This window comes from Pristiophorus japonicus, chromosome 16, assembly GCF_044704955.1.
Source record: "Pristiophorus japonicus isolate sPriJap1 chromosome 16, sPriJap1.hap1, whole genome shotgun sequence".
Classification (NCBI taxonomy): domain Eukaryota; kingdom Metazoa; phylum Chordata; class Chondrichthyes; family Pristiophoridae; genus Pristiophorus; species Pristiophorus japonicus.
The window spans coordinates 90,889,310-90,909,093 of NC_091992.1; the positions used below are offsets into that span (position 1 = coordinate 90,889,310).

General features: G+C 45.0%; 1 protein-coding gene across 1 annotated transcript in view; it reads left to right on the plus strand.

Annotated features, from left to right (window-relative positions):
- The window catches only part of LOC139226208 (dynein axonemal heavy chain 9-like), a 373,005-nt gene that overhangs the window by 328,227 nt on the left and 24,994 nt on the right, over positions 1-19,784 (plus strand). Inside the window, exons 42-44 of the mRNA XM_070856837.1 lie at positions 845-1,006; positions 3,280-3,476; positions 3,595-3,757. Coding sequence (XP_070712938.1) covers positions 845-1,006; positions 3,280-3,476; positions 3,595-3,757 — 522 coding nt within the window. The remainder of the gene's footprint in view (positions 1-844; positions 1,007-3,279; positions 3,477-3,594; positions 3,758-19,784) is intronic.

The following is a 19,784-nucleotide window of genomic DNA, read 5'->3' on the forward strand; positions in this document are numbered from 1 at the left end:
GGAGTCAAGAGTTATGGGGAGAGGGCAGGGAAGTGGAGTTGAGGCCAAGATTAGATCAACCATGATCTTATTGAATGGCGGAGCAGGCTCGAGGGGCCAAATGGCCTACACCTGCTCCTATTTCTTCTGTTCTTACTATTGCTATCACAGCTATCCACAATCGTCTTCTCCAATGACCTTCTGGCTGCTGTAACAACAGTATTTGTTGCCTTTGATTGAGCTGGAAACCTGTCCTGTTTTCCTCAGAACTATTTTCTTTAAGGCTGTAAAAGTAATGTTGTTCCAGTACGACTTGTTTTTGCACATGACCCATTAACCAATGTGGCTTTGTTTACCACTAACCCTTCTTTTATCACTAGGATCAAACATGGATTCCTTTTACCAAGGTATTCAATTTAATGTCCCACCTAACAGGGCTGCCCAATTAACCTAATTCAAGTCCTCTGTTACCTTTAAAAATGTAACCCCCTGTAAATCCAGGTCCAACAATGTTTGACGTACAGAGAAATACTAAATTATATTGTAGGAATACTTGCGTGAAAGAGGTATGAATGTTTTGAAGTCTGGCTCTCCCCACCACCAGCCCCCACCCCACCCCCTCCAACTATTATAGGTTCCAGAAAGGATGTTCCAAGGTAGTAAACTGTGAAATACTTTTCATGGAGAGCCTGATTGACTATGAAACCTGCATTATTGCTCAGTTACAGAATGCCAGTATACTTGTACAAACAAAAACAGTATCTCATTGGCTCCTGAGGTCGTGAAAGGCGCTATATAAATGCAAGTCTTTCTTATTCACACACTGCTGGTATACTAATGCTGCTTTTGTGTGTGTTTTTCACAGGGTATTCTCTTCAGCACCCCTGACTGTTTGAAAACTTCTCAAGATCTGGTCAAGCTATATCAGCACGAGGCTAATCGAGTCTACAGGGATAAGATGGTGGAAGAGAAAGACTTTGACATCTTTGATAAAATTCAGACAGAATTGGTGAAGAAGTTCTTTGATGTATGTACCGCAGCTCGAGGGGTTTAGCAATGCAAGTCTGATTATGAGGACATCTCTGACATTCAAGATATTCCCTTTAAACCATTCAGCATATGCTATGGAAAATATGGAAAATGAATTTGTTTGAAGCTATCCCAATGGTTTAGATGGTGTGCACTCCTCAATGTGGTCGCTGGCTGTGCAGACCTAAAAGTGCCAAATGTGTTCCTCAGTCTATGCTGCACCTGGTGATATCGACTAGTGTGGCAGTAGGAAGGTTCAGGAGTTAATGGATCTGTATCCACTGGACTAGAAAGACTAAAAAATCAGCCAGGATTCTCATTATCAAGAGATATCTGCTGGAAAGTTTGTGCGTATGAAAGTTGGCTTTGCACTGGACAGGCTCCTCATCATTTTCACGGCACTCAGGTTTAGATGTTTCACTCAGTGATATTTTGACACCAGCGGTAGCCTATTTATTTCATATGGGTTACCGCCAGCATCAAAATAGTGCCATTTGAAACATCTCGGCTTCACTGTCTCGACTCACACATGAAGTATGGCCACTTGGGTGAGGTACAGCAGGATATTCAGTGTCTGTGGTACCAGGCTCCAACTTGAGTGGACATCCACAGGAAAGGTGGAGGGAAAACTGGGGAGTGGGGAATTGTGTTTGATGAACATTTCCCATTTAGATACGAAGAGAAATCAACAAAAATATATCCAATCTTCAAAAGGTCTGGCCTCAGCCTCCTTCCTGCACTTTATAGGTCTGTTGAGAGGGCACCACAATGTAGTAGGACGCAGATTTATGTGCTGTGATTTGCCGCGTGGTGAGATTCTTGGTCTAGGCCATCAAACAGGATGTAGAGCAATAACCAACCTTACCAGGCTTGCGGCCTACATCAGTTCATAGGAGGTCTTCCAGACCACTTTACACAACTTCTCTTGTCCATTTTCTACAGAGCACCAGAGGACTGGAAGACAGCCATTCGCCCATCTGTTTCTGCCACAGAATGGTGCATGGATCCCCATTGAGAGGGAACATAATAGAAAATGGGCAAAAACAATGGGGAGAAAATTGCGGTCGGAGGCTTCCTTCGGACGAACGCCAACGACCCGAAAATGTTTTGAGAAAATTCTTGGTGGTCACAGAGGTGCCTTCGACTCCGGTCGGAGGCCTTCATTCGATGCTCAGCGTACGGGGAGATGACTCCCCTGTACGTACTGGAGTCACGTGGGCCTGGACCACAATCACTAGGTAGTGTTCTCATCAATAATACTATCAATGAAAGTAAGCCCTTAAAACAAGAAACACAACATAATAAATTTAAAAAAAACCTCACATATTTAAAATGAATTGAAATTAAAGTTAATTAAATGTTTTAGAAAAAAAAATATTTTTTGCATTTTTTTTAATGTGTTTTAATAGGGTTTAAAAGAAACTTACCTTAATGGACAGGGTTTTTAACATAAAAATGTATGATTAAATTTAATTTTTCTATGTTTTAAAACTCTTACGCTGGCAAAAGTAAGCTATACACCTGTTTTTACCTGGTGTAAAAGTTTGAAGGACATTTGCTGGGTAAGAGATGGGCAAATAGCCCAATCTTGCCCACACGAATGTCCTTCTCCCGGGGATGCGGAGGATCTGTCGAGAAATTTTGACAGATCGGAAAAGCCGTTTTTGGCGCATGTGCATCGTGCCCAGCAAACCGGCCTTTGCGAGGCCTTGTTGGGTCCGTGCGCACTCCGTATGGACCCGGCGAGGCCGGAATTTCAGGCCCAATGTTTTTAAAATTCAGAAACATTGGCGTCTTTGGTTAACATAGACTTGTTATGTAACCTCCCCTCCCCCTACAAGTTTCTACATAGGTGTTTGATAGAAACAATGCAATGTGCAAGACTCAGCCAGAATACAGATTTAATTTCTTCTGAGAAGGTTCATTTTGCTTTTCCAATGGGATTATTTACAGGAACATTGGGGTAATTTTAACTTCTATCAATCAGCATAAAACCGGTGACAGGGATTTGGTCTTGCACAGAAAAGAAAACCGGGCAAGGTGTAAAACGGGCTGCTGATTAAAATATTTTAATGACCCCCAGTGGGTGCTCTGTTTTCGTGCCCAGGAATTTGTTGCTCATGCACTTTACCTGGTGCAGGTTTAATGATCTTGCCCTACTCAAATCAAAATACTGCAGCAGTATTTAAAGTGTAAGGAAAATCAATGCGGTAAACAAACCCACACTGATTCCTCAAAAAAGAAACGTGACCGGTGGCTTTTGCTTCCTAGGACATGGAGGAGACACTGGAAAAGTCTAAAATTATGAACATGTACTGCCACTTTGCTCGTGGTGTTGGGGAACCGAAGTACGTGCCTGTTCAGGACTGGGAGTCCCTGAACAAAATTCTGATGGAAGTTCTAGGCAGTTACAATGAAATGAATGCTGCCATGAGCTTGGTTCTTTTTGAGGACGCAATGAGCCACATGTAAGAATATGCACAATTTTATATTAAAAACTTTTTTTTCCCCCTCACCTCAGTAATGGTCGTGATGCAAAAGACATGTCAAAATTGAGTAATTTCCTCACCGATTTGTTTGTTGCAGCTGCCGAATTAATCGGATATTGGAGTTTCCCAGAGGGAACGCCCTGCTTGTTGGCGTTGGTGGGAGTGGTAAGCAGAGCCTTACCAGGCTTGCGGCCTACATCAGTTCATTGGAGGTCTTCCAGATCACTTTACGAAAAGGCTACGGCATTCCTGATCTAAAGGTAAGGGTGAGCTGTGAGCATCTTGGTCCCTGTAACACAGGCTGGCATTCAGCACATGATAAGAAAAGTACATCTGGGTCTGTCCAGCCCCACTTCTTCCATTGCACGAGGGACGATGTATACTGTCAGGGGCACCTAGGGAGAAAAAAAATATCAGACAAACCTTCAAGGTGGAAAGATTCCTGACATTTCTCCCTGGAATAGCAATCTGATGTGGATGACCATGGTAGAAACATGGGTTAAGAATGTTTCAAGCTGACTATAATAGACTTTTCCCACATTTTTGCATTAAATTTCCCCCCTCGTTTTATAGGAATATACCTTCATTTTAAACATAGATGTGCACTAAGGTGACATGGAGTGGGGTGATGCCGTGCTCGTGATCACAGGACTTCCTACAGTGGGTTTCCCGTCTCGGTGATGTTGCGTGCGGCGGTACCAAGCAGTTGGCAGCAGCATCTCCACAGGAGGGATCAGTGGGACAGTCAGTCTGAGCTTTTCTCATGTATTTCCTTATGGCTGGTTAGACAGCGACACTGACCGATCGCTTGGTCATTCTTATAGCCAGAGACGTAAAGCTGAAAAGCTACATTTTGGTGCAGTGGGTTGGTTGCTGGATGTGGGGGAGGGGGGGGTTGCTGAAAGTGGGGACAGAAATTCATCAGGAATTTCAACATTCCTACAGGAGATAGTAGAACCCTACCCACTTCACCCCACCCCCCTGCCCCCACCATAGCTTGTAAGAGCAAATTATGTCAAGGAAGCAGAGCCAGGGCAGTGACTCCCTAAAAGAGAAAGTCCCATGCCTTTGCCTCATTGAGATCGGTTATACAATGGAAGCCGGCACACCTACTGAGGTGAATGCACCAGTGAGGTCCAGGCCAGAGAAGTAGACAGTTCCTTCAAGAAACATCCGCTGAAATTTCCACAGGGGGGGTTCTCCTAATCTCCCACTGTAACTCCAATAACAGACCAACAGACCAGTGGAAACCCTGGGGAAACGGTGCAAAAGGCAGTTTTTAGCCTCTTTATATAGTTTCTTTGGTGGTTCTGCCAATCTTCCACCAAAGTCACGGGGGAGGATTGGGAAAACCCTGACGAAATTCCAGGCACAGGTGATTTTAAAAAGAAATGATTGACCACTTTGCTCAGGGGGTCGAGGGGAATGTGACCAGGGTCAGGCCGGCCTCTGCAACTTCCCTGTCTCAAGGACGGTGGGGCACCGGAGATGACTGTTCTGTTCCCCGTTAGTAAGGTGCTCTCCTGCTAACCCTACAAACTCCAGCAGGGTCAGTACCGAAGGGCACTGGGTGCACCCTACAATGTGCAGCCAGCATGGCCTTCTAATGGAAATAGATGCTTCAGTTTTTCAGCTGGTCACTTGACCTGGGAATTAGCTGCCACCTGGAGAGGCTGAGAAGAGGGAATGAAAATGAAAGCAAATAGTTATGTGTTGCAAATCTGATTGGCTGGTCCTCATTTGTAGAGCATCCTAAAACCCCAATTATATGGTCAATAAACTGTAACAAATATTTAATTGAATAAAACGTTAAGAGCAATTTTGTACAATGGTTGTTTACAATTGAGCACATAAAATTTCTACTGATTAAAGCAGTACCCTGCATCTTGTATAATAATGGATCCGGAGAGTGTTTATAATCTCATTGTGGAAAATCAGGGGCTGGATTTTAGGCTTTTCGGTTTTCGGGGCGAACAACCGAGGCGGGGCAGGAAAGTTACCAGCCGGGAATAGTTTGCGCTTTTGTAAGGAAGTTTCCGCATCTGGGTCTTGTGTAGAGGGCGCAGCGCGAAGGGAGGCGTCGTACACCTTTCGTGGTGCAAAAATGGGAAACTCGTGAACTAAACTGCCGGCCCGTGTGCGATCCGAGAGAGGCCTTGGGGGGGTGGGGGGGGGTGCGGTTGGGGGAACCTAAAAAAACCACAACGACATTCCCAAAACATTGCCTACGCCACCACAACGCAAATCGCAAAAAAAAATTAAAAGAACAAACACTCGCACTTATCGTTGGAGTACTTTATCTTCCTCTGTGGCGGCTATGCTAGATCACGCTGATTTCCCAGGCGGTCATTGCGGCCGCACTTTCGGGCGGACTGGTCGGGGAAAAGTCCAAATTCCTGCCAGTGTCACAACCAGAGGCATTGCATAGCCGGCACCACGCTTCCCGATGGCACTGCTCAGTGCTGCCACAAAACCAGGCCGGAGGATCGCGACGGTGCAGGAGACATGAACACTGCCTTTCACGCCGCTCTGGGGTGAAACCCGGGGGAAGGAGTGGAAAATTCAGCCCAAAAGGCTTATCTATTGAATGAGCTGGTTGAGACCTGAACGAAATAGCTGCCAGTCTGGATCTGTGTCCGGTGCTCAGAGAACCGACACTAGGGAATAACATGCTTGATCTCTGACCCTACCTACCTACTACTACTACTACTCCTCCGACTACTACTCCTACTACTACTACACCTCATCCTCGCCGTAAGGGATGGGTGGGACAGGTTTGCCACACACTGTTTGCGTTTGATTTCTGCACACTCTCGGAAATGAGACTTGAGGTGATCAGCGCCCTCTTGGGATGCACTTCCTCCATTTAGGGAAGTCTTTGGCCAGGGACTCCCAGGTGCCGGTGGGGATGTTCCACTTTATCAGGGAGGCTTTGAGGGTGTCCTTGTAATATCTCCTTTGGCTCGTTTGCTGTGAAGGAGTTTCGAGCAGAGCACTTGCTTTGGGAGTCTCGTGTCTGGCATGCGAATAATGTGGCCTGCCCAATGGAGCTGATCAAGTGTGGTCAGTGCTTCAATGTTGGGGATTTTGGACTGGTCGAGGATACTAACGTTGGTGCGTCTGTCCTCCCAGGGGATTTGTAGGATCTTGCGGAGACATCGTTGGTCGTATTTTTCCAGTGACTTAAGGTGTCTACTGTACATGGTCCATGTCTCTGAGCCATACAGGAGGGCAGGTATTACTACAGCCTTATAGACCATGAGCTTGGTGGCAGATTTGTTCCATGTGTATGTAGAGTGTGTGAGGTTGCAGCCCCTATTCCATTATTTGAAGGGGCTGCTCCTCAAATTCTGGTTGCACTTCAGTCCCACGCTCCTGATCGTTGGGCATCCTATGTGGAGGGGAGCGGGCAGGTCAGAAGGCCTCCTCATAGGACTGCTCCTGGGCCTGGCCAAGGTGGCCATCAACTGGTCCAGGGGGTTGTTCAGCCCGACTGCCTACCTCTCTTCTGCGGATGCATTTAAGCCAGGTTGTAACTGGAGATGGAGCATGCGGTGTCCACCGGTATGTTCATGACCTTCCATGAGAGGTGGGCACCGGAGGGACTGGAGTGCATCATCACCCCCGGCAACCAAATTTTATTTGAGTGTAAAATGTCTAAAGTTTAATTTGTTAATTTGTCGGTTCTAGTGTCCCTTTTAAGGGGGCACTTGATTTATAATTTATTTTAAATAGTTGTGGAGTTGGGAGTGGCTTAACCAGTCATGTGATGTTCACAAGACTCAGTAAAACCCCAGCCAGTTGGGTTCAGGGGATCCACGATGGGACAGGTGGTTGTGAGCCTGGTAGATGAATTGGTAATGTGTAGTGTGATTGTTAAACCTTTGCTAATAAACCAACTAGTTCTTAATAGCAATGTGTTGCTATGAATTCTTAAGCAAAAACCCCATGAAGCAAATACATTACAGTACCTACCTTCCGGATCCAGACCAAGTCCCTGGCCTGGACTCCAAAATGCAACCTACTTCCACCCATCTGAAGGCCAGTGCACTCCAACTCACTTGTTCACCCATCTCCTGAGATACACAATGTCCTGGCTGAACCAGGTTAGTGGGAAGTCCTGGTGTAGGGGCTCCCCACCTTTCCCTTCTCCCTTCCTTGGCAGCACTTGCCTTGTAAGGGCCAACATGGAGATTCCACCCTTTATTAGGCAAACTGGAAACTCCTGCAAACAGCAGCCACTCTGCACACACCCTGCAGATTTTTGGGTCTAATAATATTTGGTGGAATTTGCTGACTTTAACAGCAGTAACTGTTGGAATGACCTGGTTCCAATGGTAGACTGCCTCACACAGCTATTTTGGGAAAAAATGGCTCAAACTGATTGACGAAGCTGGACAGCAGGTACCAAAAACATGCTGTAATCTGTCTGATTTTAAGACAGTTTTAGGATAAACTTGTGTCAATAAATCCCAGAGGTAATGATAGAGAGAGATGACTCACTGAAGTGAGACTGCCTTATTTAGTCAGATGGTGATCATTTTGATACCAATTTCATGTTATTGGGCAGGAGATGTCAGTTATCCTTTTGTGAGATACTGCAATTTATCCATTAGATTCAGTGCACTGGTCTATAGCATGAATTAAGGTCCAGTTGGATTTCAGTGTAAATAGTGCCTTAGCCTTTTAATATACTATGTACATGAGCCACAGTAGCTGAACTAGAATGTTTAACTCCCTGTGACCTTATTCAGGACCTGACCTTGTAAATCCTTTCATAATCTAAAATGAGTGCAATGGAGTGCTGTACAGGATGGTTTGTGACTGCTCAAATCACTTGCACAGCTGATAAATTCCTCTCTGCATTTCTGTCTTCTGCCTTTTAAAACCAGGTTTATATTGGGTGTAAAACACTTCAGGCCGTGGCAAAATTCTGGCATTAACCAAGCTTCTAAACGCATCTACTTAACGAAAGTAAAAAATACATGAATGAATGAGCTTGTTTCTGATATTCAGCAGTACAAAATATAAAACGAGAGCTGCTCAGTGCGAATATTTCCTGCAGCTAAGTAAATTCAGGAGTTGAGTGCACAGGTTACCGATGGTGTTGAAACTCTTTAAAAGGGACGGACTTACTCTCAGTGGCATAGACTTTCTTAAGGGGCTTTGCACTACAACTTACTGCAAATTAGAGAGCCCAAAAGTGTAGCGCCCTCTACAGGGCATCTGGGACCTGCGTGAACAAGGAGAACAACTGTGTATTTCCTTAACCAATCAGATAAAAGAATCGTTAATGAGAATCGCAGAGTCTGAACCAGGAAGGGTCAGTTAGAATAACAAATTCATTGTCAAAACAGCTACAGAAAGCGAAATAAAGAGAGGGAAGGAAAAATTGGATTGAGAGATGAGGGATAGAAAGAAATAGAAACATTTCAGCCCATCGTGTCCATGCCGGCCGACCAAGAACTATCCAGCCTAATCCCACTTCCCAGCTCTTGGTCCGTAGCCCTGTAGGTTACGGCACTTTAAAGTGCACATTGAAGTATTTTTTAAATGTGGTGAGGGTTTCTGCCTCTACCACCCTTTCAGGCAGTGAGTTACAGGCTGCCACTATCCTCTGGGTGAAGAAATTTCCCCTCATATATCCTCTAAACCTCCCCCCAATTACTTTAAATCTATGTCCCCTGGTTGTTGACCCCACTGCCAAGGGAAACAGGTCCTTCCTATCCACTCTATCGAGGCCTCTCATAATTTTATACGTTGCAATCAGGTCTCCCCTCAGCCTCCTCTGTTCCAAAGAAAACAGATACAGCATCTCTAATATTTCCTCATAGCCAAAATTCTGTATTCCAGGCAACATTCTTGTAAATCTCTGCACCCTTTCCAGTGCAATCACTTCTTTCCTGTAATGTGGTGACCAGAACTGCACACAGTGCTCCAGCTGCGGCCTAACTAGTGTTTTATACAGTTCAAGCATAACCTCCTTGCGTTTGTATTCCATGCCTCGACTAATAAAGGCAAGTATTCCATATGCCTTCTTAACCATCTTATCTACCTGGCTTTCTACCTTCAGGGATCTGTGGACCTGCACTCCAAGGTCCCTTTGATCCTCTACACTTTTCAGTGCCGTACCATTTAATGTGTATTCTCTTGCCTTGTTAGACGTCCCCAAATGCATTACCTCACACTTATCCGGATTTAATTTCATTTGCCACTGTTCCGCCCGCCTGACCAGTGCATTGATATCGTCCTGCAATCTGCAGCTTTCTTCTTCATTATCAACCACACAGCCTATTTTAGTATCATCTGCAAACTTCTTAATCATACCACCAACATTCAAGTACAAGTCATTGATATATACCACAAAAAGCAAGTAACCCAGCACTGAGCCCTACGGAACCCCCCTGGATACAGCCTTCCAGGCACAAAAACACCCATCAACCCTTACCCTTTGCTTCCTGCCTCTGAGCCAATTTTGGATCCAACTTGCTGCTTTGCCCTGAATCCCATAGGCTTTTACTTTCGTGACCAGTCTGCCATGTGGGACCTTGAGAAATCCATGCTGACTGTCCTTGATTAATCCATGTCTTTCCAAATGAAGGTTTATCCTGTCCCTCAGGATTTTTTCCATTAATTTTCCCACCACTGTGGTTAGGCTGACTGGCCTGTAATTACTCGGTCTATCCCTTTCTCCCTTTGTATACAAGGTACAACATTAGCAGTCCTCCAGTCCTCTGGCACCACACCTGCAGCCAGAGAGGACTGGAAAATGATGGTCAGAGCCTCTGCTATTTCCTCTTTTGCTTCTCTTAACAGCCTGGCATACATTTCATCCGGGCCTGGGGATTTATCAACTTTCAAAGCTGATAAGCCCCTTAATACTTCATCTCTCACTATGTTTATCTTGTCTAATATTTCACACTCCTCCTCCCTCGATTGCCATGTCTGCATCGTCCCTCTCTTTTGTGAAAACAGATGCAAAGTATTCATTAAAAATCATACACACATCTTCTGCCTCCAGACACAGATTTCCTTTGTGTTCTCTAATATATATATATATATATTTTTAAGTCTCCAACAATAATTAAAATCTGAAGAAATGGGACTCCACACTTGCAAAAGTTAATTTTCAGTGCCAGAGAGGTTGTTTACCTGTAATTAAGACTTAACACGCCTTTAAAAGTGTACTTACCTTGGAATGGACAATACCTAACTTTTCTGGCATGTATAGTTTCTATCTATTAGGTAAGTACAGCAACTTCACACAGTTGTGTGTATTTGAATAGGTTGGAACTCCCGTTCTCAAACTGGTGTGAGCCTACAGTATAAGAAGGACTTCCCATCCCGCCCATTACCACTGGGATCCATCAGACTCAGCGGGTGGGGCGCAGAGGCCCTGATTGCACAGACATTTTTCAGCAAGGTTGGATGCTTGGCCCACAAAATGCTGACAATTGTCATGTTTGGTTGTTGCGGGAAATTCATGTCGAGATAGCCATGCTGCTTAGAATCTGGATTCCACAATAGCAGCCTTGCCAAAGTTAGAGAGAAAGCACAATATTGTGCATCGAGAATATACTCTAAATAGAACCTTTTAAAACAAAAAGTGTGCACAGTTTAGGACCTGTATGGCAGATCATGTTGTGATTTTCAACTGGGATCAAACTCATGAAGAAGTATTTAGTTAATCCCTATTTGGCCTGGGAAAAGAGAAGAACCATGTGCCATATCTGTTCCAGTTATGTTGCTCAAGTGACAAACAATATCTTGGGATGGATATTATATATCTGCCAACAGAGAAAAGTGTTTGTCAAATTTTTTTTCATGCAAAGCACACTCCTTTAATTAGGGCATATTGATTTTTGTTAAACGTCTACTACAATGGCCAATTAAATGCAATGGATTTAATAATTGATTAGCTAACGCATTATTATATTTGAAAGAGAACATTCAGAATTACATTGTATCCAACATTACTTTGTTCAGATTCTTACAAGATTGTGCTGCCAATGCAATAAGGTGGGAGTGTCACTATTGCCAGATACGGCATGGCACAGTGATGGTCAATAAGAATACCCTCTTTCCAAGCATCTAGCCAAGGCAGATGAGATGAAAATTACTTCACTCAACTGGGTGTGACATCTTGTGTGACATTAGTTTGACCAGTCTCAGGCTAGTTCCTTTTAGCTGGGAGATTGCAACATTCAAAAAGGAACTAAGAATGAATTCATTGGCACTAAATTGGCAGCCTATGTAGTGGCTTAGAGGTAATCTGAATGAGAACAGAACGAGGGATGAACCGAGCCCTTGTTGACGTATGTGGCTCAGTATCATGTTAGGGGGTGAGCAACATTTTTGTTGTAAGCAACGCCTGGAGTTCAAAATTCTCTTCCTTATTTACAAATCCCTCCATGGCCTCGGCCCTCCCTATCTCTGTAATCTCCTCCAGCCTCACAACCCCCCCCCCCGAGATGTCTGCGCTCCTCAAATTCTGCCCCCTTGAGCATCCCTGATTATAACTGCTCAACCATTGGTGGCCGTGCCTTCAGCTGCCTGGGCCCCAAGCTCAGGAACTCCCTCCCTAAACCTTTCCGCCTCTCTACCTCTCTCTCCTCCTTTAAGACGCTCCTTAAAACCTATCTCTTTAAACAAGCTTTTGGTCATCTGCCATAATTTCTTCTTACGTGGCTCGCGGTCAAATTTATTTGTTGTGTCTTATAACACTCCTGTGAAGCACCTTGGGACGTTTTACTATGTTAATGGCACTATACAAATACAAGTTGTTGTTGTTGTAACTGAGATCATTATTAGTTTTATTATTTACTTTTGTTGTGTATTTTTCTGTTCAAGTTGAGGCTAGTGATTTTGTTTTCACACTGTTGGTACCAAGTCCCATTATTAAGCATACTTGGGTCAAGATAGCAAAGTAAATGCATATTAAGGCACATTGTTCCGGCAATGCACTGCAGTTTTACTCTGCGTGCATGATGCCAGAATTGGTCTCCGCATTCCTGGGCCCAGCAAGGGAAGAATAAACTGCTCGTAATACAGGTGCAATGCCCCGAATCCGGAACTCCGAAAACCGGAATTGTCCGAAAATCGGACATTATGTGCATAGCTGATGGAGTCGTCCGGAATCCTGAATTATTGTCCAAAAAGCGGATATTTTTGAGGCAAAATCCGGCACGGATTTGGTTGAGGATTACGGATTTCAGACAAAAAAATCAAGTCTGAAATCCGGAACCCTTGTCTGAATCCGTACCGGATTTTGGGTTTTGCCGGATTTTGGACCTCGCCGCTCAAAACCCGGCCGGATTTTAGACCATTGATTTTCTTGTCTGAAATCCGGAATAACCCAAAAACCGGAACGGACTCGGTCCCAAGGATTCCGGACATTGTACCTGTAATTGTTACTTGGGTGGAGTACTAAAAGGTTGCTAGCGCCTATGTAACCATAGCCAGTGAGTCAATAACTTCAGGACATGAGAGGGACAACTGGGGTAAAACAAATGTTTCTCTTGAACACCAGTGATAAATCAAAAGAACCACAAGAATAGCTTATTCTTGTTAAACTCCCACCTCAGTCCTTCATTCTTCCAGTGTTTGACAACATAAGAAGGTCCCTGGCGAACACAGTCCTATATTTCAAACAGTGTTCGATATATATAAACCATTTCATTACTACCAGTGAATCCTCTTCATGTTTGATGCCTTGTGCAGTAAATTAAGATTTTACAGTTCCTTTGAGAAGTTAATTAGGATATGCCCAGGTGGATGTTAAATTGTCCTATTTATCAGATCTTTCCCATTAAGCAAAACACATCACTACCAATTGAACAACATTGTGAATCAACTGGTCCCTGACAGGGCATCCCTTATGAAAGGATGACCCCATTAATCCTGTTTAGCCCCACCTCATCAGCCATGTTGAGAGCGCTCTAGACGCCAATTAAATATCATTGAAATAATTTTAAATGAGTGTGCTTTGCTTTCCTTGTGTGTTTATAAATACACAGAATGATCCACAGCACCACGGTCTAAAGATGCTGAACAGTCTGTTTCTCGAATAGAATCTTCAGTAAGCCATGTGAAATAAGGACGCTATTCAGGTATTTTGGGTCAGTCCACAAGACATGAGGTGTTTCGTCATTTCTTCCTCAAACAAAAAGGTGTTGACTAAATATGATCTATTAATATGACATGAAAGGGATTTATTTTTATTTGTTCATGGGATGTGGGCGACGCTGGCAATGCCAGCATTTATTGCCCATCCCTAATTGCCCTTGAGAAGATGGTGGTGCAGTCCGTGAGGTGAAGGTACTCCCACAGGGGCCAAGTATCGGCCTGAGTTGCTCCTGTTTTTTTTGAGCAACTGGTTTAGAATGGAGTATCCTAGAAATTGGAATTCTCGGCATTTAGTTTGCTCCAGTTCTAGTCAGTTAGAACAGTTTCACTTTGGAACAGAATTTTTTTTTCAAAAGGGGGTGTGTCCGGCCACTTACGTCTGTTTTGAAAGTTTAGGCAGTGAAAACTTACTCCAAACTAACTTAGAATGGAGTAAGTGAAGATTTTTGTACGCTCGAAAAAACCTTGTCTACACTTAGAAAATCAGGCGTAGGTTACAAATCAGGTGTAGGGAATGAGGGGGGTGGGGAGAGAGGGGTGGGGGGAAGGGAAGTCATTAAATTCTACAATCATTCAGCAGACATACTTATACAGATAAAGATCCAACCTGAATAAAACTTTATAAGCAAAGAAACGATTAAATAATCCATTAAATAAGCCTTCGAGCTGCTGTGCTTCAGGCAGGCCTTTCATGTTGGAGACAGGCAGGGGTGTGGTGTCAGTGTCTTGACGGCAGCCCCAACAGCGGCAGCAAGCAGTCTTCGAGCTGCGGTGCTTCAGGCAGGCCTTCCTTCCGTCAGTGGCTGGCCGGCAGCCGAGGAAGCAACATGCACGCAGCTTTCAAAGGGGGTCGAGGCCATTCAGCCACGCGATAGGGGCGGCGCCAGTGGCTCGACGGCAGCTGAAGATACGAGCTGTGAGGGGACTGAGGCCATTTGGCCACGGGATAGGAGCATCGTCAGTGATTGGACAGCAGGCAAAGACACAGCAATCAAGCAGTCTTTGAGCTGTGAGGGGGACTGAGGCCATTTGGCCAGGGACAGGGAGAGGCAGCCACATAGACAGTTTTATACTTAAATTTGCAGAATGGGTGCTGCATTGTCAACACCACGTACTATGCAATGGTTCGCCATCAATTCATTGCATAGGAGAGAATTGATTAGAGCTCACCCCACCAGGAACGTCGTAGCCCGTAGGTTGATGGGCAGGAGACCTTACCCACGTCGACAATATCGAACCAGGCGCTCGTACCTGGACATGCGCGAGGCTGATTGTGTGAAAAGGCTGCGTTTTCGCAGAGAAGTTGTCACTGAGATCTGTGATATGCTGAGAGCAGATTTGCAGCCCAGAAGCAGAACGCCAACTGCCCTGTATGTTGCAGTGAAGGTAACAGCTGCACTTTCTTTCTATGCCTCGGGATCATTTCAGGCTACAACTGGAGATGCATGTGCCATCTCTCAACGTGCAATACATGCCTGCATTTACCAGGTCACGGCTGCACTGTATGCGCAAAGGATTTACTTCATCAATTTCCCAATGACCGCACAAGCGATCCATGAGAGGGCTGTGGGCTTCTTCAGGATTGCCAGCTTCCCAAAGGTACAGGGCTGCATTGATTGTACCCACATAGCCTTGCGAGCACCTGTGGAGGATTCTGAGCAGTACCGAAATAGGAAAGGTTTCCACTCCATTAATGTGCAGCTCATGTGTGACGCCAAGCAGCGCATCATGTCAGTCGATGCGAGATACCCTGGCAGTACCCATGATGCGTTCATCCAACGCGACAGCGTAATATCTGATATGTTTGAGCAGCAGCGAGAAGGGCAGAGCTGGCTACTGGGTTCAAAGGGTACGGCCTGACCACCTGGCTCATGACGCCCCTACGCGTGACACGGACAGAAGCTGACCGTCAATACGACATGGTACACATTGCAACGCGCAGCATCATTGAGAGGACCATTGGCATATTGAAACAGCGATTCCGATGCCTGGACTATTCTGGAGGACAGTTGCTATACTCTCCTCAGATTGTCGGTCACTTCACTGTTGTGTGCTGCATGCTTCATAACTTAGCCATCATGAAGCAGCAGGAGCTGGTAGTGGAACCCGAAGACCAACGTGAGGGTCCAGTGCATGATGATAATACGGAACAGCAGGATGTGGATGATGACGACGATCAGGAAAGCATGCAAGTGCCTGATGCCGGAGCACGAGGTCGGAGGAGGGCCGTCCATCGTGCCCCTTTAACGATTGCTCGAGCCTTGCGCCAGCAGCTCATCCGTGAACACTTCAACTACTGATGCCTGAGGGCTCTGTGACCACTGTTGCGCATGGACATGTTTATTCTTTGCAGTTGTTCCTACGTTGTGTTGTGTTAATGGAACATGAAACAGTTTTAATGAAAAAATATTTTATTAAAAAGTTAACGTCACTGCAATAAAATATTTGTTGTATCAAACTTTACTTTTTAATATGACTCTTGAAGATCACTTAAAAACTTTAAGATCACTTATAAACTTGTAAAGTTACAAAAGTTACAAAACAATCGCAATGTGAAAAATCTTACACTCTGAAGAACACTTAAACTTCAAGATCACTTTTTAGATGCAAAATTAAATAAGTTACAGAATGTGAGAGCATTTACACTATAAGATCACTTGAAAACCCTGAGATCACTTATAAGTTGTAAAGTTACAAAACTTACAAAACAGTTTCAATGTGAAAAATCTTACACTCTTAAGAACACTTAAACTTCAGGATCACTTTTTAGGTGCAAAATTAAATAAGATACAAAATGTGAGAGCATTTACACTATAAGATCACTTAAAAACCATAAGATCACTTATAAGTTGTAAAGTTACAAAACTTACAAAACAATTTCAATTTGAAAAACGCTACTACAGCTACATCAAGAACAAGAACAAAAGCAGCAAAGAAAGGCTGCAACCATGTCTCATCCATATCTCAGTGAATGTTCACTTCCTCATGGGGGTGTCATTTGATTGGCCGGGCTGTGTGCCCTTATTGCAGCAGCTACCTCAACCAGGCCCTCCCTGACGGCCTGTGCCGACACTTGCATGCCCTCGCTGATGGCCTGTGCCATCAATTGCACTCCCTCGGACATTCCCTCCCTAAGTTCCCATGTCATTACTGCTATTTCTCCCGTCAGGACCGTCAACTCTTCACCCACTGCACTGACGCCACCGATGAGTGATCGGGTAAGCTCATTCGTCTCCATACCCAATGCCACAAGCTGATCCGCATCTGTTGCACACTGCATCTCAGGAGAGTGTGTCTCCAATCTCCTTCTCGTCTGCCTGGGTCTGCCTCGTGGCACCACTACACAGGGAGGCGTGGGCTGGGACTGTGGGACGCTCTGTGTTCCAGACGGCAGAACTAGAGGGAGAGGCTCGGGCTGGAACAGTGGGACGCTCTGTGTTGCAGGCGGCAGAACTAGAGGGAGAGGCTCGGGCTAGCATGGTGGGGCGCTCGGTGTTCCAGACGACAGCACTCGAGTGCGAGCCGTGGGCTGGGATGTTGGACGAATGGGTGTAAACTGCTCCATGATATCAGCAGCAGCACTGGGACCCGCAGCGTTGGAATCAAAACCATAGTAGGTGGAACCAGAACCTATGCGAGAGGCAGGCGCAGGCTCAGACGGTAGTGCACTGACTGTAGAATGCTGCATTATACCAGCAGCACCACTGGGACCCACAACATCAGAATCAAAACTGTGGAAGGTGGAACCAAGACCCATGCTAGCGGTTGAAACTCTGATGCCCCTTGATGGGGGCTCATAAACATTAATTTGGAAGCTCTCCCCTGCAGACATTTCAGTCATCGCTGCCATCATCCAGTCTGGTTCGTCCGCATCTGGTTGTACTGGTTCTTGTTCTCTACCCTCAGGATCCTCAGGGTTGGCAGCAGCAGCATCATCATCATCATCATCATCATCATCATCATGTTCTACAAAATACATCAGAACAGTCAAATGTTTAACAGCAAGCGAGGGGGCCGGATGGGTGGCATGAGTACTCTCACACATAGCAGGCCAGGCAGCAGGTTGATTTAAAGGGCCACGATGCATTTTCAGGACTTACCCTCTTCCTCACGTGCGGGCCCAGCTTGTGCTGTACTGATTGCTTTTCTCCATGTATGACTCATCATAGCAGCTACCCTCTGTTCCAAGGGTGTCAGTGGATGCAGATTGGGCACGCCTCCTCCTGTCCGAGTTGCCTCCCTTTTGCTGTGGGCCAATTTCTTCTGCAAAGAGTAAAATATAACTTTTTACAGAGTGTGTCAGTCTGCAAGGTGGGACATACAGATAGCCAGGTTACAATTACGATTAAATTAAAAATGGGAAATATTACTTACACTAACTACTTGACCAAGGTCGTGCCATTTCTTTTTACACTGGCTTCCAGATCTCATGGTATGCACCACTGCGCAGTAATCTTCTGCAACTTGGTTCCACTGTTTCTTCTTTTCTTTTGGTGGCACTTTTATTCGACCTCTGTTGCTGGTATCTAGCTCCTGCCATCTCTGCTCAATTACGTTGACTAATATCTCCACTTCCTCATGCAAGAAATTCTTTGTTCTTGGTGGACGTTGATCCATTGCAAAGTTGAATTGGCACTCTTATTTCTCAAAACACACAGTCCTTAATTTGCATGCACCAATGCAGCACCGGTTCTGCAAGTTTAGCAGTGAAAAGCTGAACTCACTGATTTCAGCAGGTGATTTATTCAACAGTGCTGCTAAAAGCATTCCCTCACACACAAAAATATCATAAAAATTAAATCACAAGCCTTTCCAGGGGTCCAAGAGTCAAATCTTCACTTTTCCTCCAGTCCCTTTAAAAATGGCCGAGTGTCAATGTTTGTTTCACACTGCGCGTACGCGCACGCTCCAACGCGCAGACGCAGGGTTGCCGGCACGACGTTGCCTCATTTGAATTAGACCCGCCCCCCACTGCTTACAGAATCGGCGCGAGTGTATGGCTCCACCCCCCGCTGTGATCTGCGCACCACGCCAAGCTGAGTTAGAGCTCCGAGGAGCCGGAGAATCTCGCAGTTTTTTTCCTGCGCACTTTTGGGCGCGAAGAACAGGCGTCCAGCTCGGGGCTGCGCCATTCTTGGCGCGGCCCGAAACTTCGGTCCACAGTGCTGTTGGGGAGGGAGTTCCAGGATTTTGACCCAGCGACAGTGAAGGAATGGCGATATATTTCCAAGTTAGGATGGTGTGTGACTTGGAGGGGAACTTGCAAGTGGTGGTGTTCCCATGTGCATGCTGCCCTTATCCTTCTAGGTGGTAGAGGTTGTGCGTTTGGGAGGTGCTGCTGAAGAAGCCTTGGCAAGTTGCTACAGTGCATCTTGTGGATGGTACACACTGCAGCCACAGTACATCAGTGATGGAGGGAGTGAATGTTTAAGGTGGTGGACGGGGTGCCGATCTGTTTAATATAAATCTAGATGTCTCATTTCATTGGAATGCTTTTGCACCAAAATCCATTTGAAGAATTGAATGTAAAGTGATGGAGGGGAAGAAAGAGCAACTCAAATTGGAGATGTTTTGGTACAAGGCAGTAACCAACTTATCAAAAGTTGACATATAATTGGGTGAATGTGATGGAAGTCTTTGGAGGTCTCAGGGTTCATTAGTATTTACCGTGAAGGATACTTAATCTGCCGCTGTTTGTCTGCCAAAGCTTTTGTTTATTTTCGAGAGAAGATTTTTTTTCCCCAAATCGAACCTGAACTGAGAACCTTCAGAATGCCAGGGCTGTGAAATTAATCATGTGCTTAAGAGGTTGAGAAAGCTAACCGGGTGACAAGAAAAGACAGTCTAAATGTTTTCAGCATTTATTCGGCAGATCTCATTCATAAATAAACATTTATTTAAATGTGTTTGGAATCTGTCTTTTTGATCATATGTCTCCCTAATGTTGACAGCTCTGTGAAATTGACAGCAAGTAGTTCTTCTGGTGTCCTGGACACCATTTTTCCCTCAACAAATACCACAACAGATAGATTCACTTGTCATTCATCCCAGCACTTTTTGTGGAATCTTTCTATGTGCCAATTGGCCACCACAGCCACAATACCTCAAATTAATGCTTTGTTTTGAAAACATTTTGAGAGATGTGATAAGATGTTATTTAAA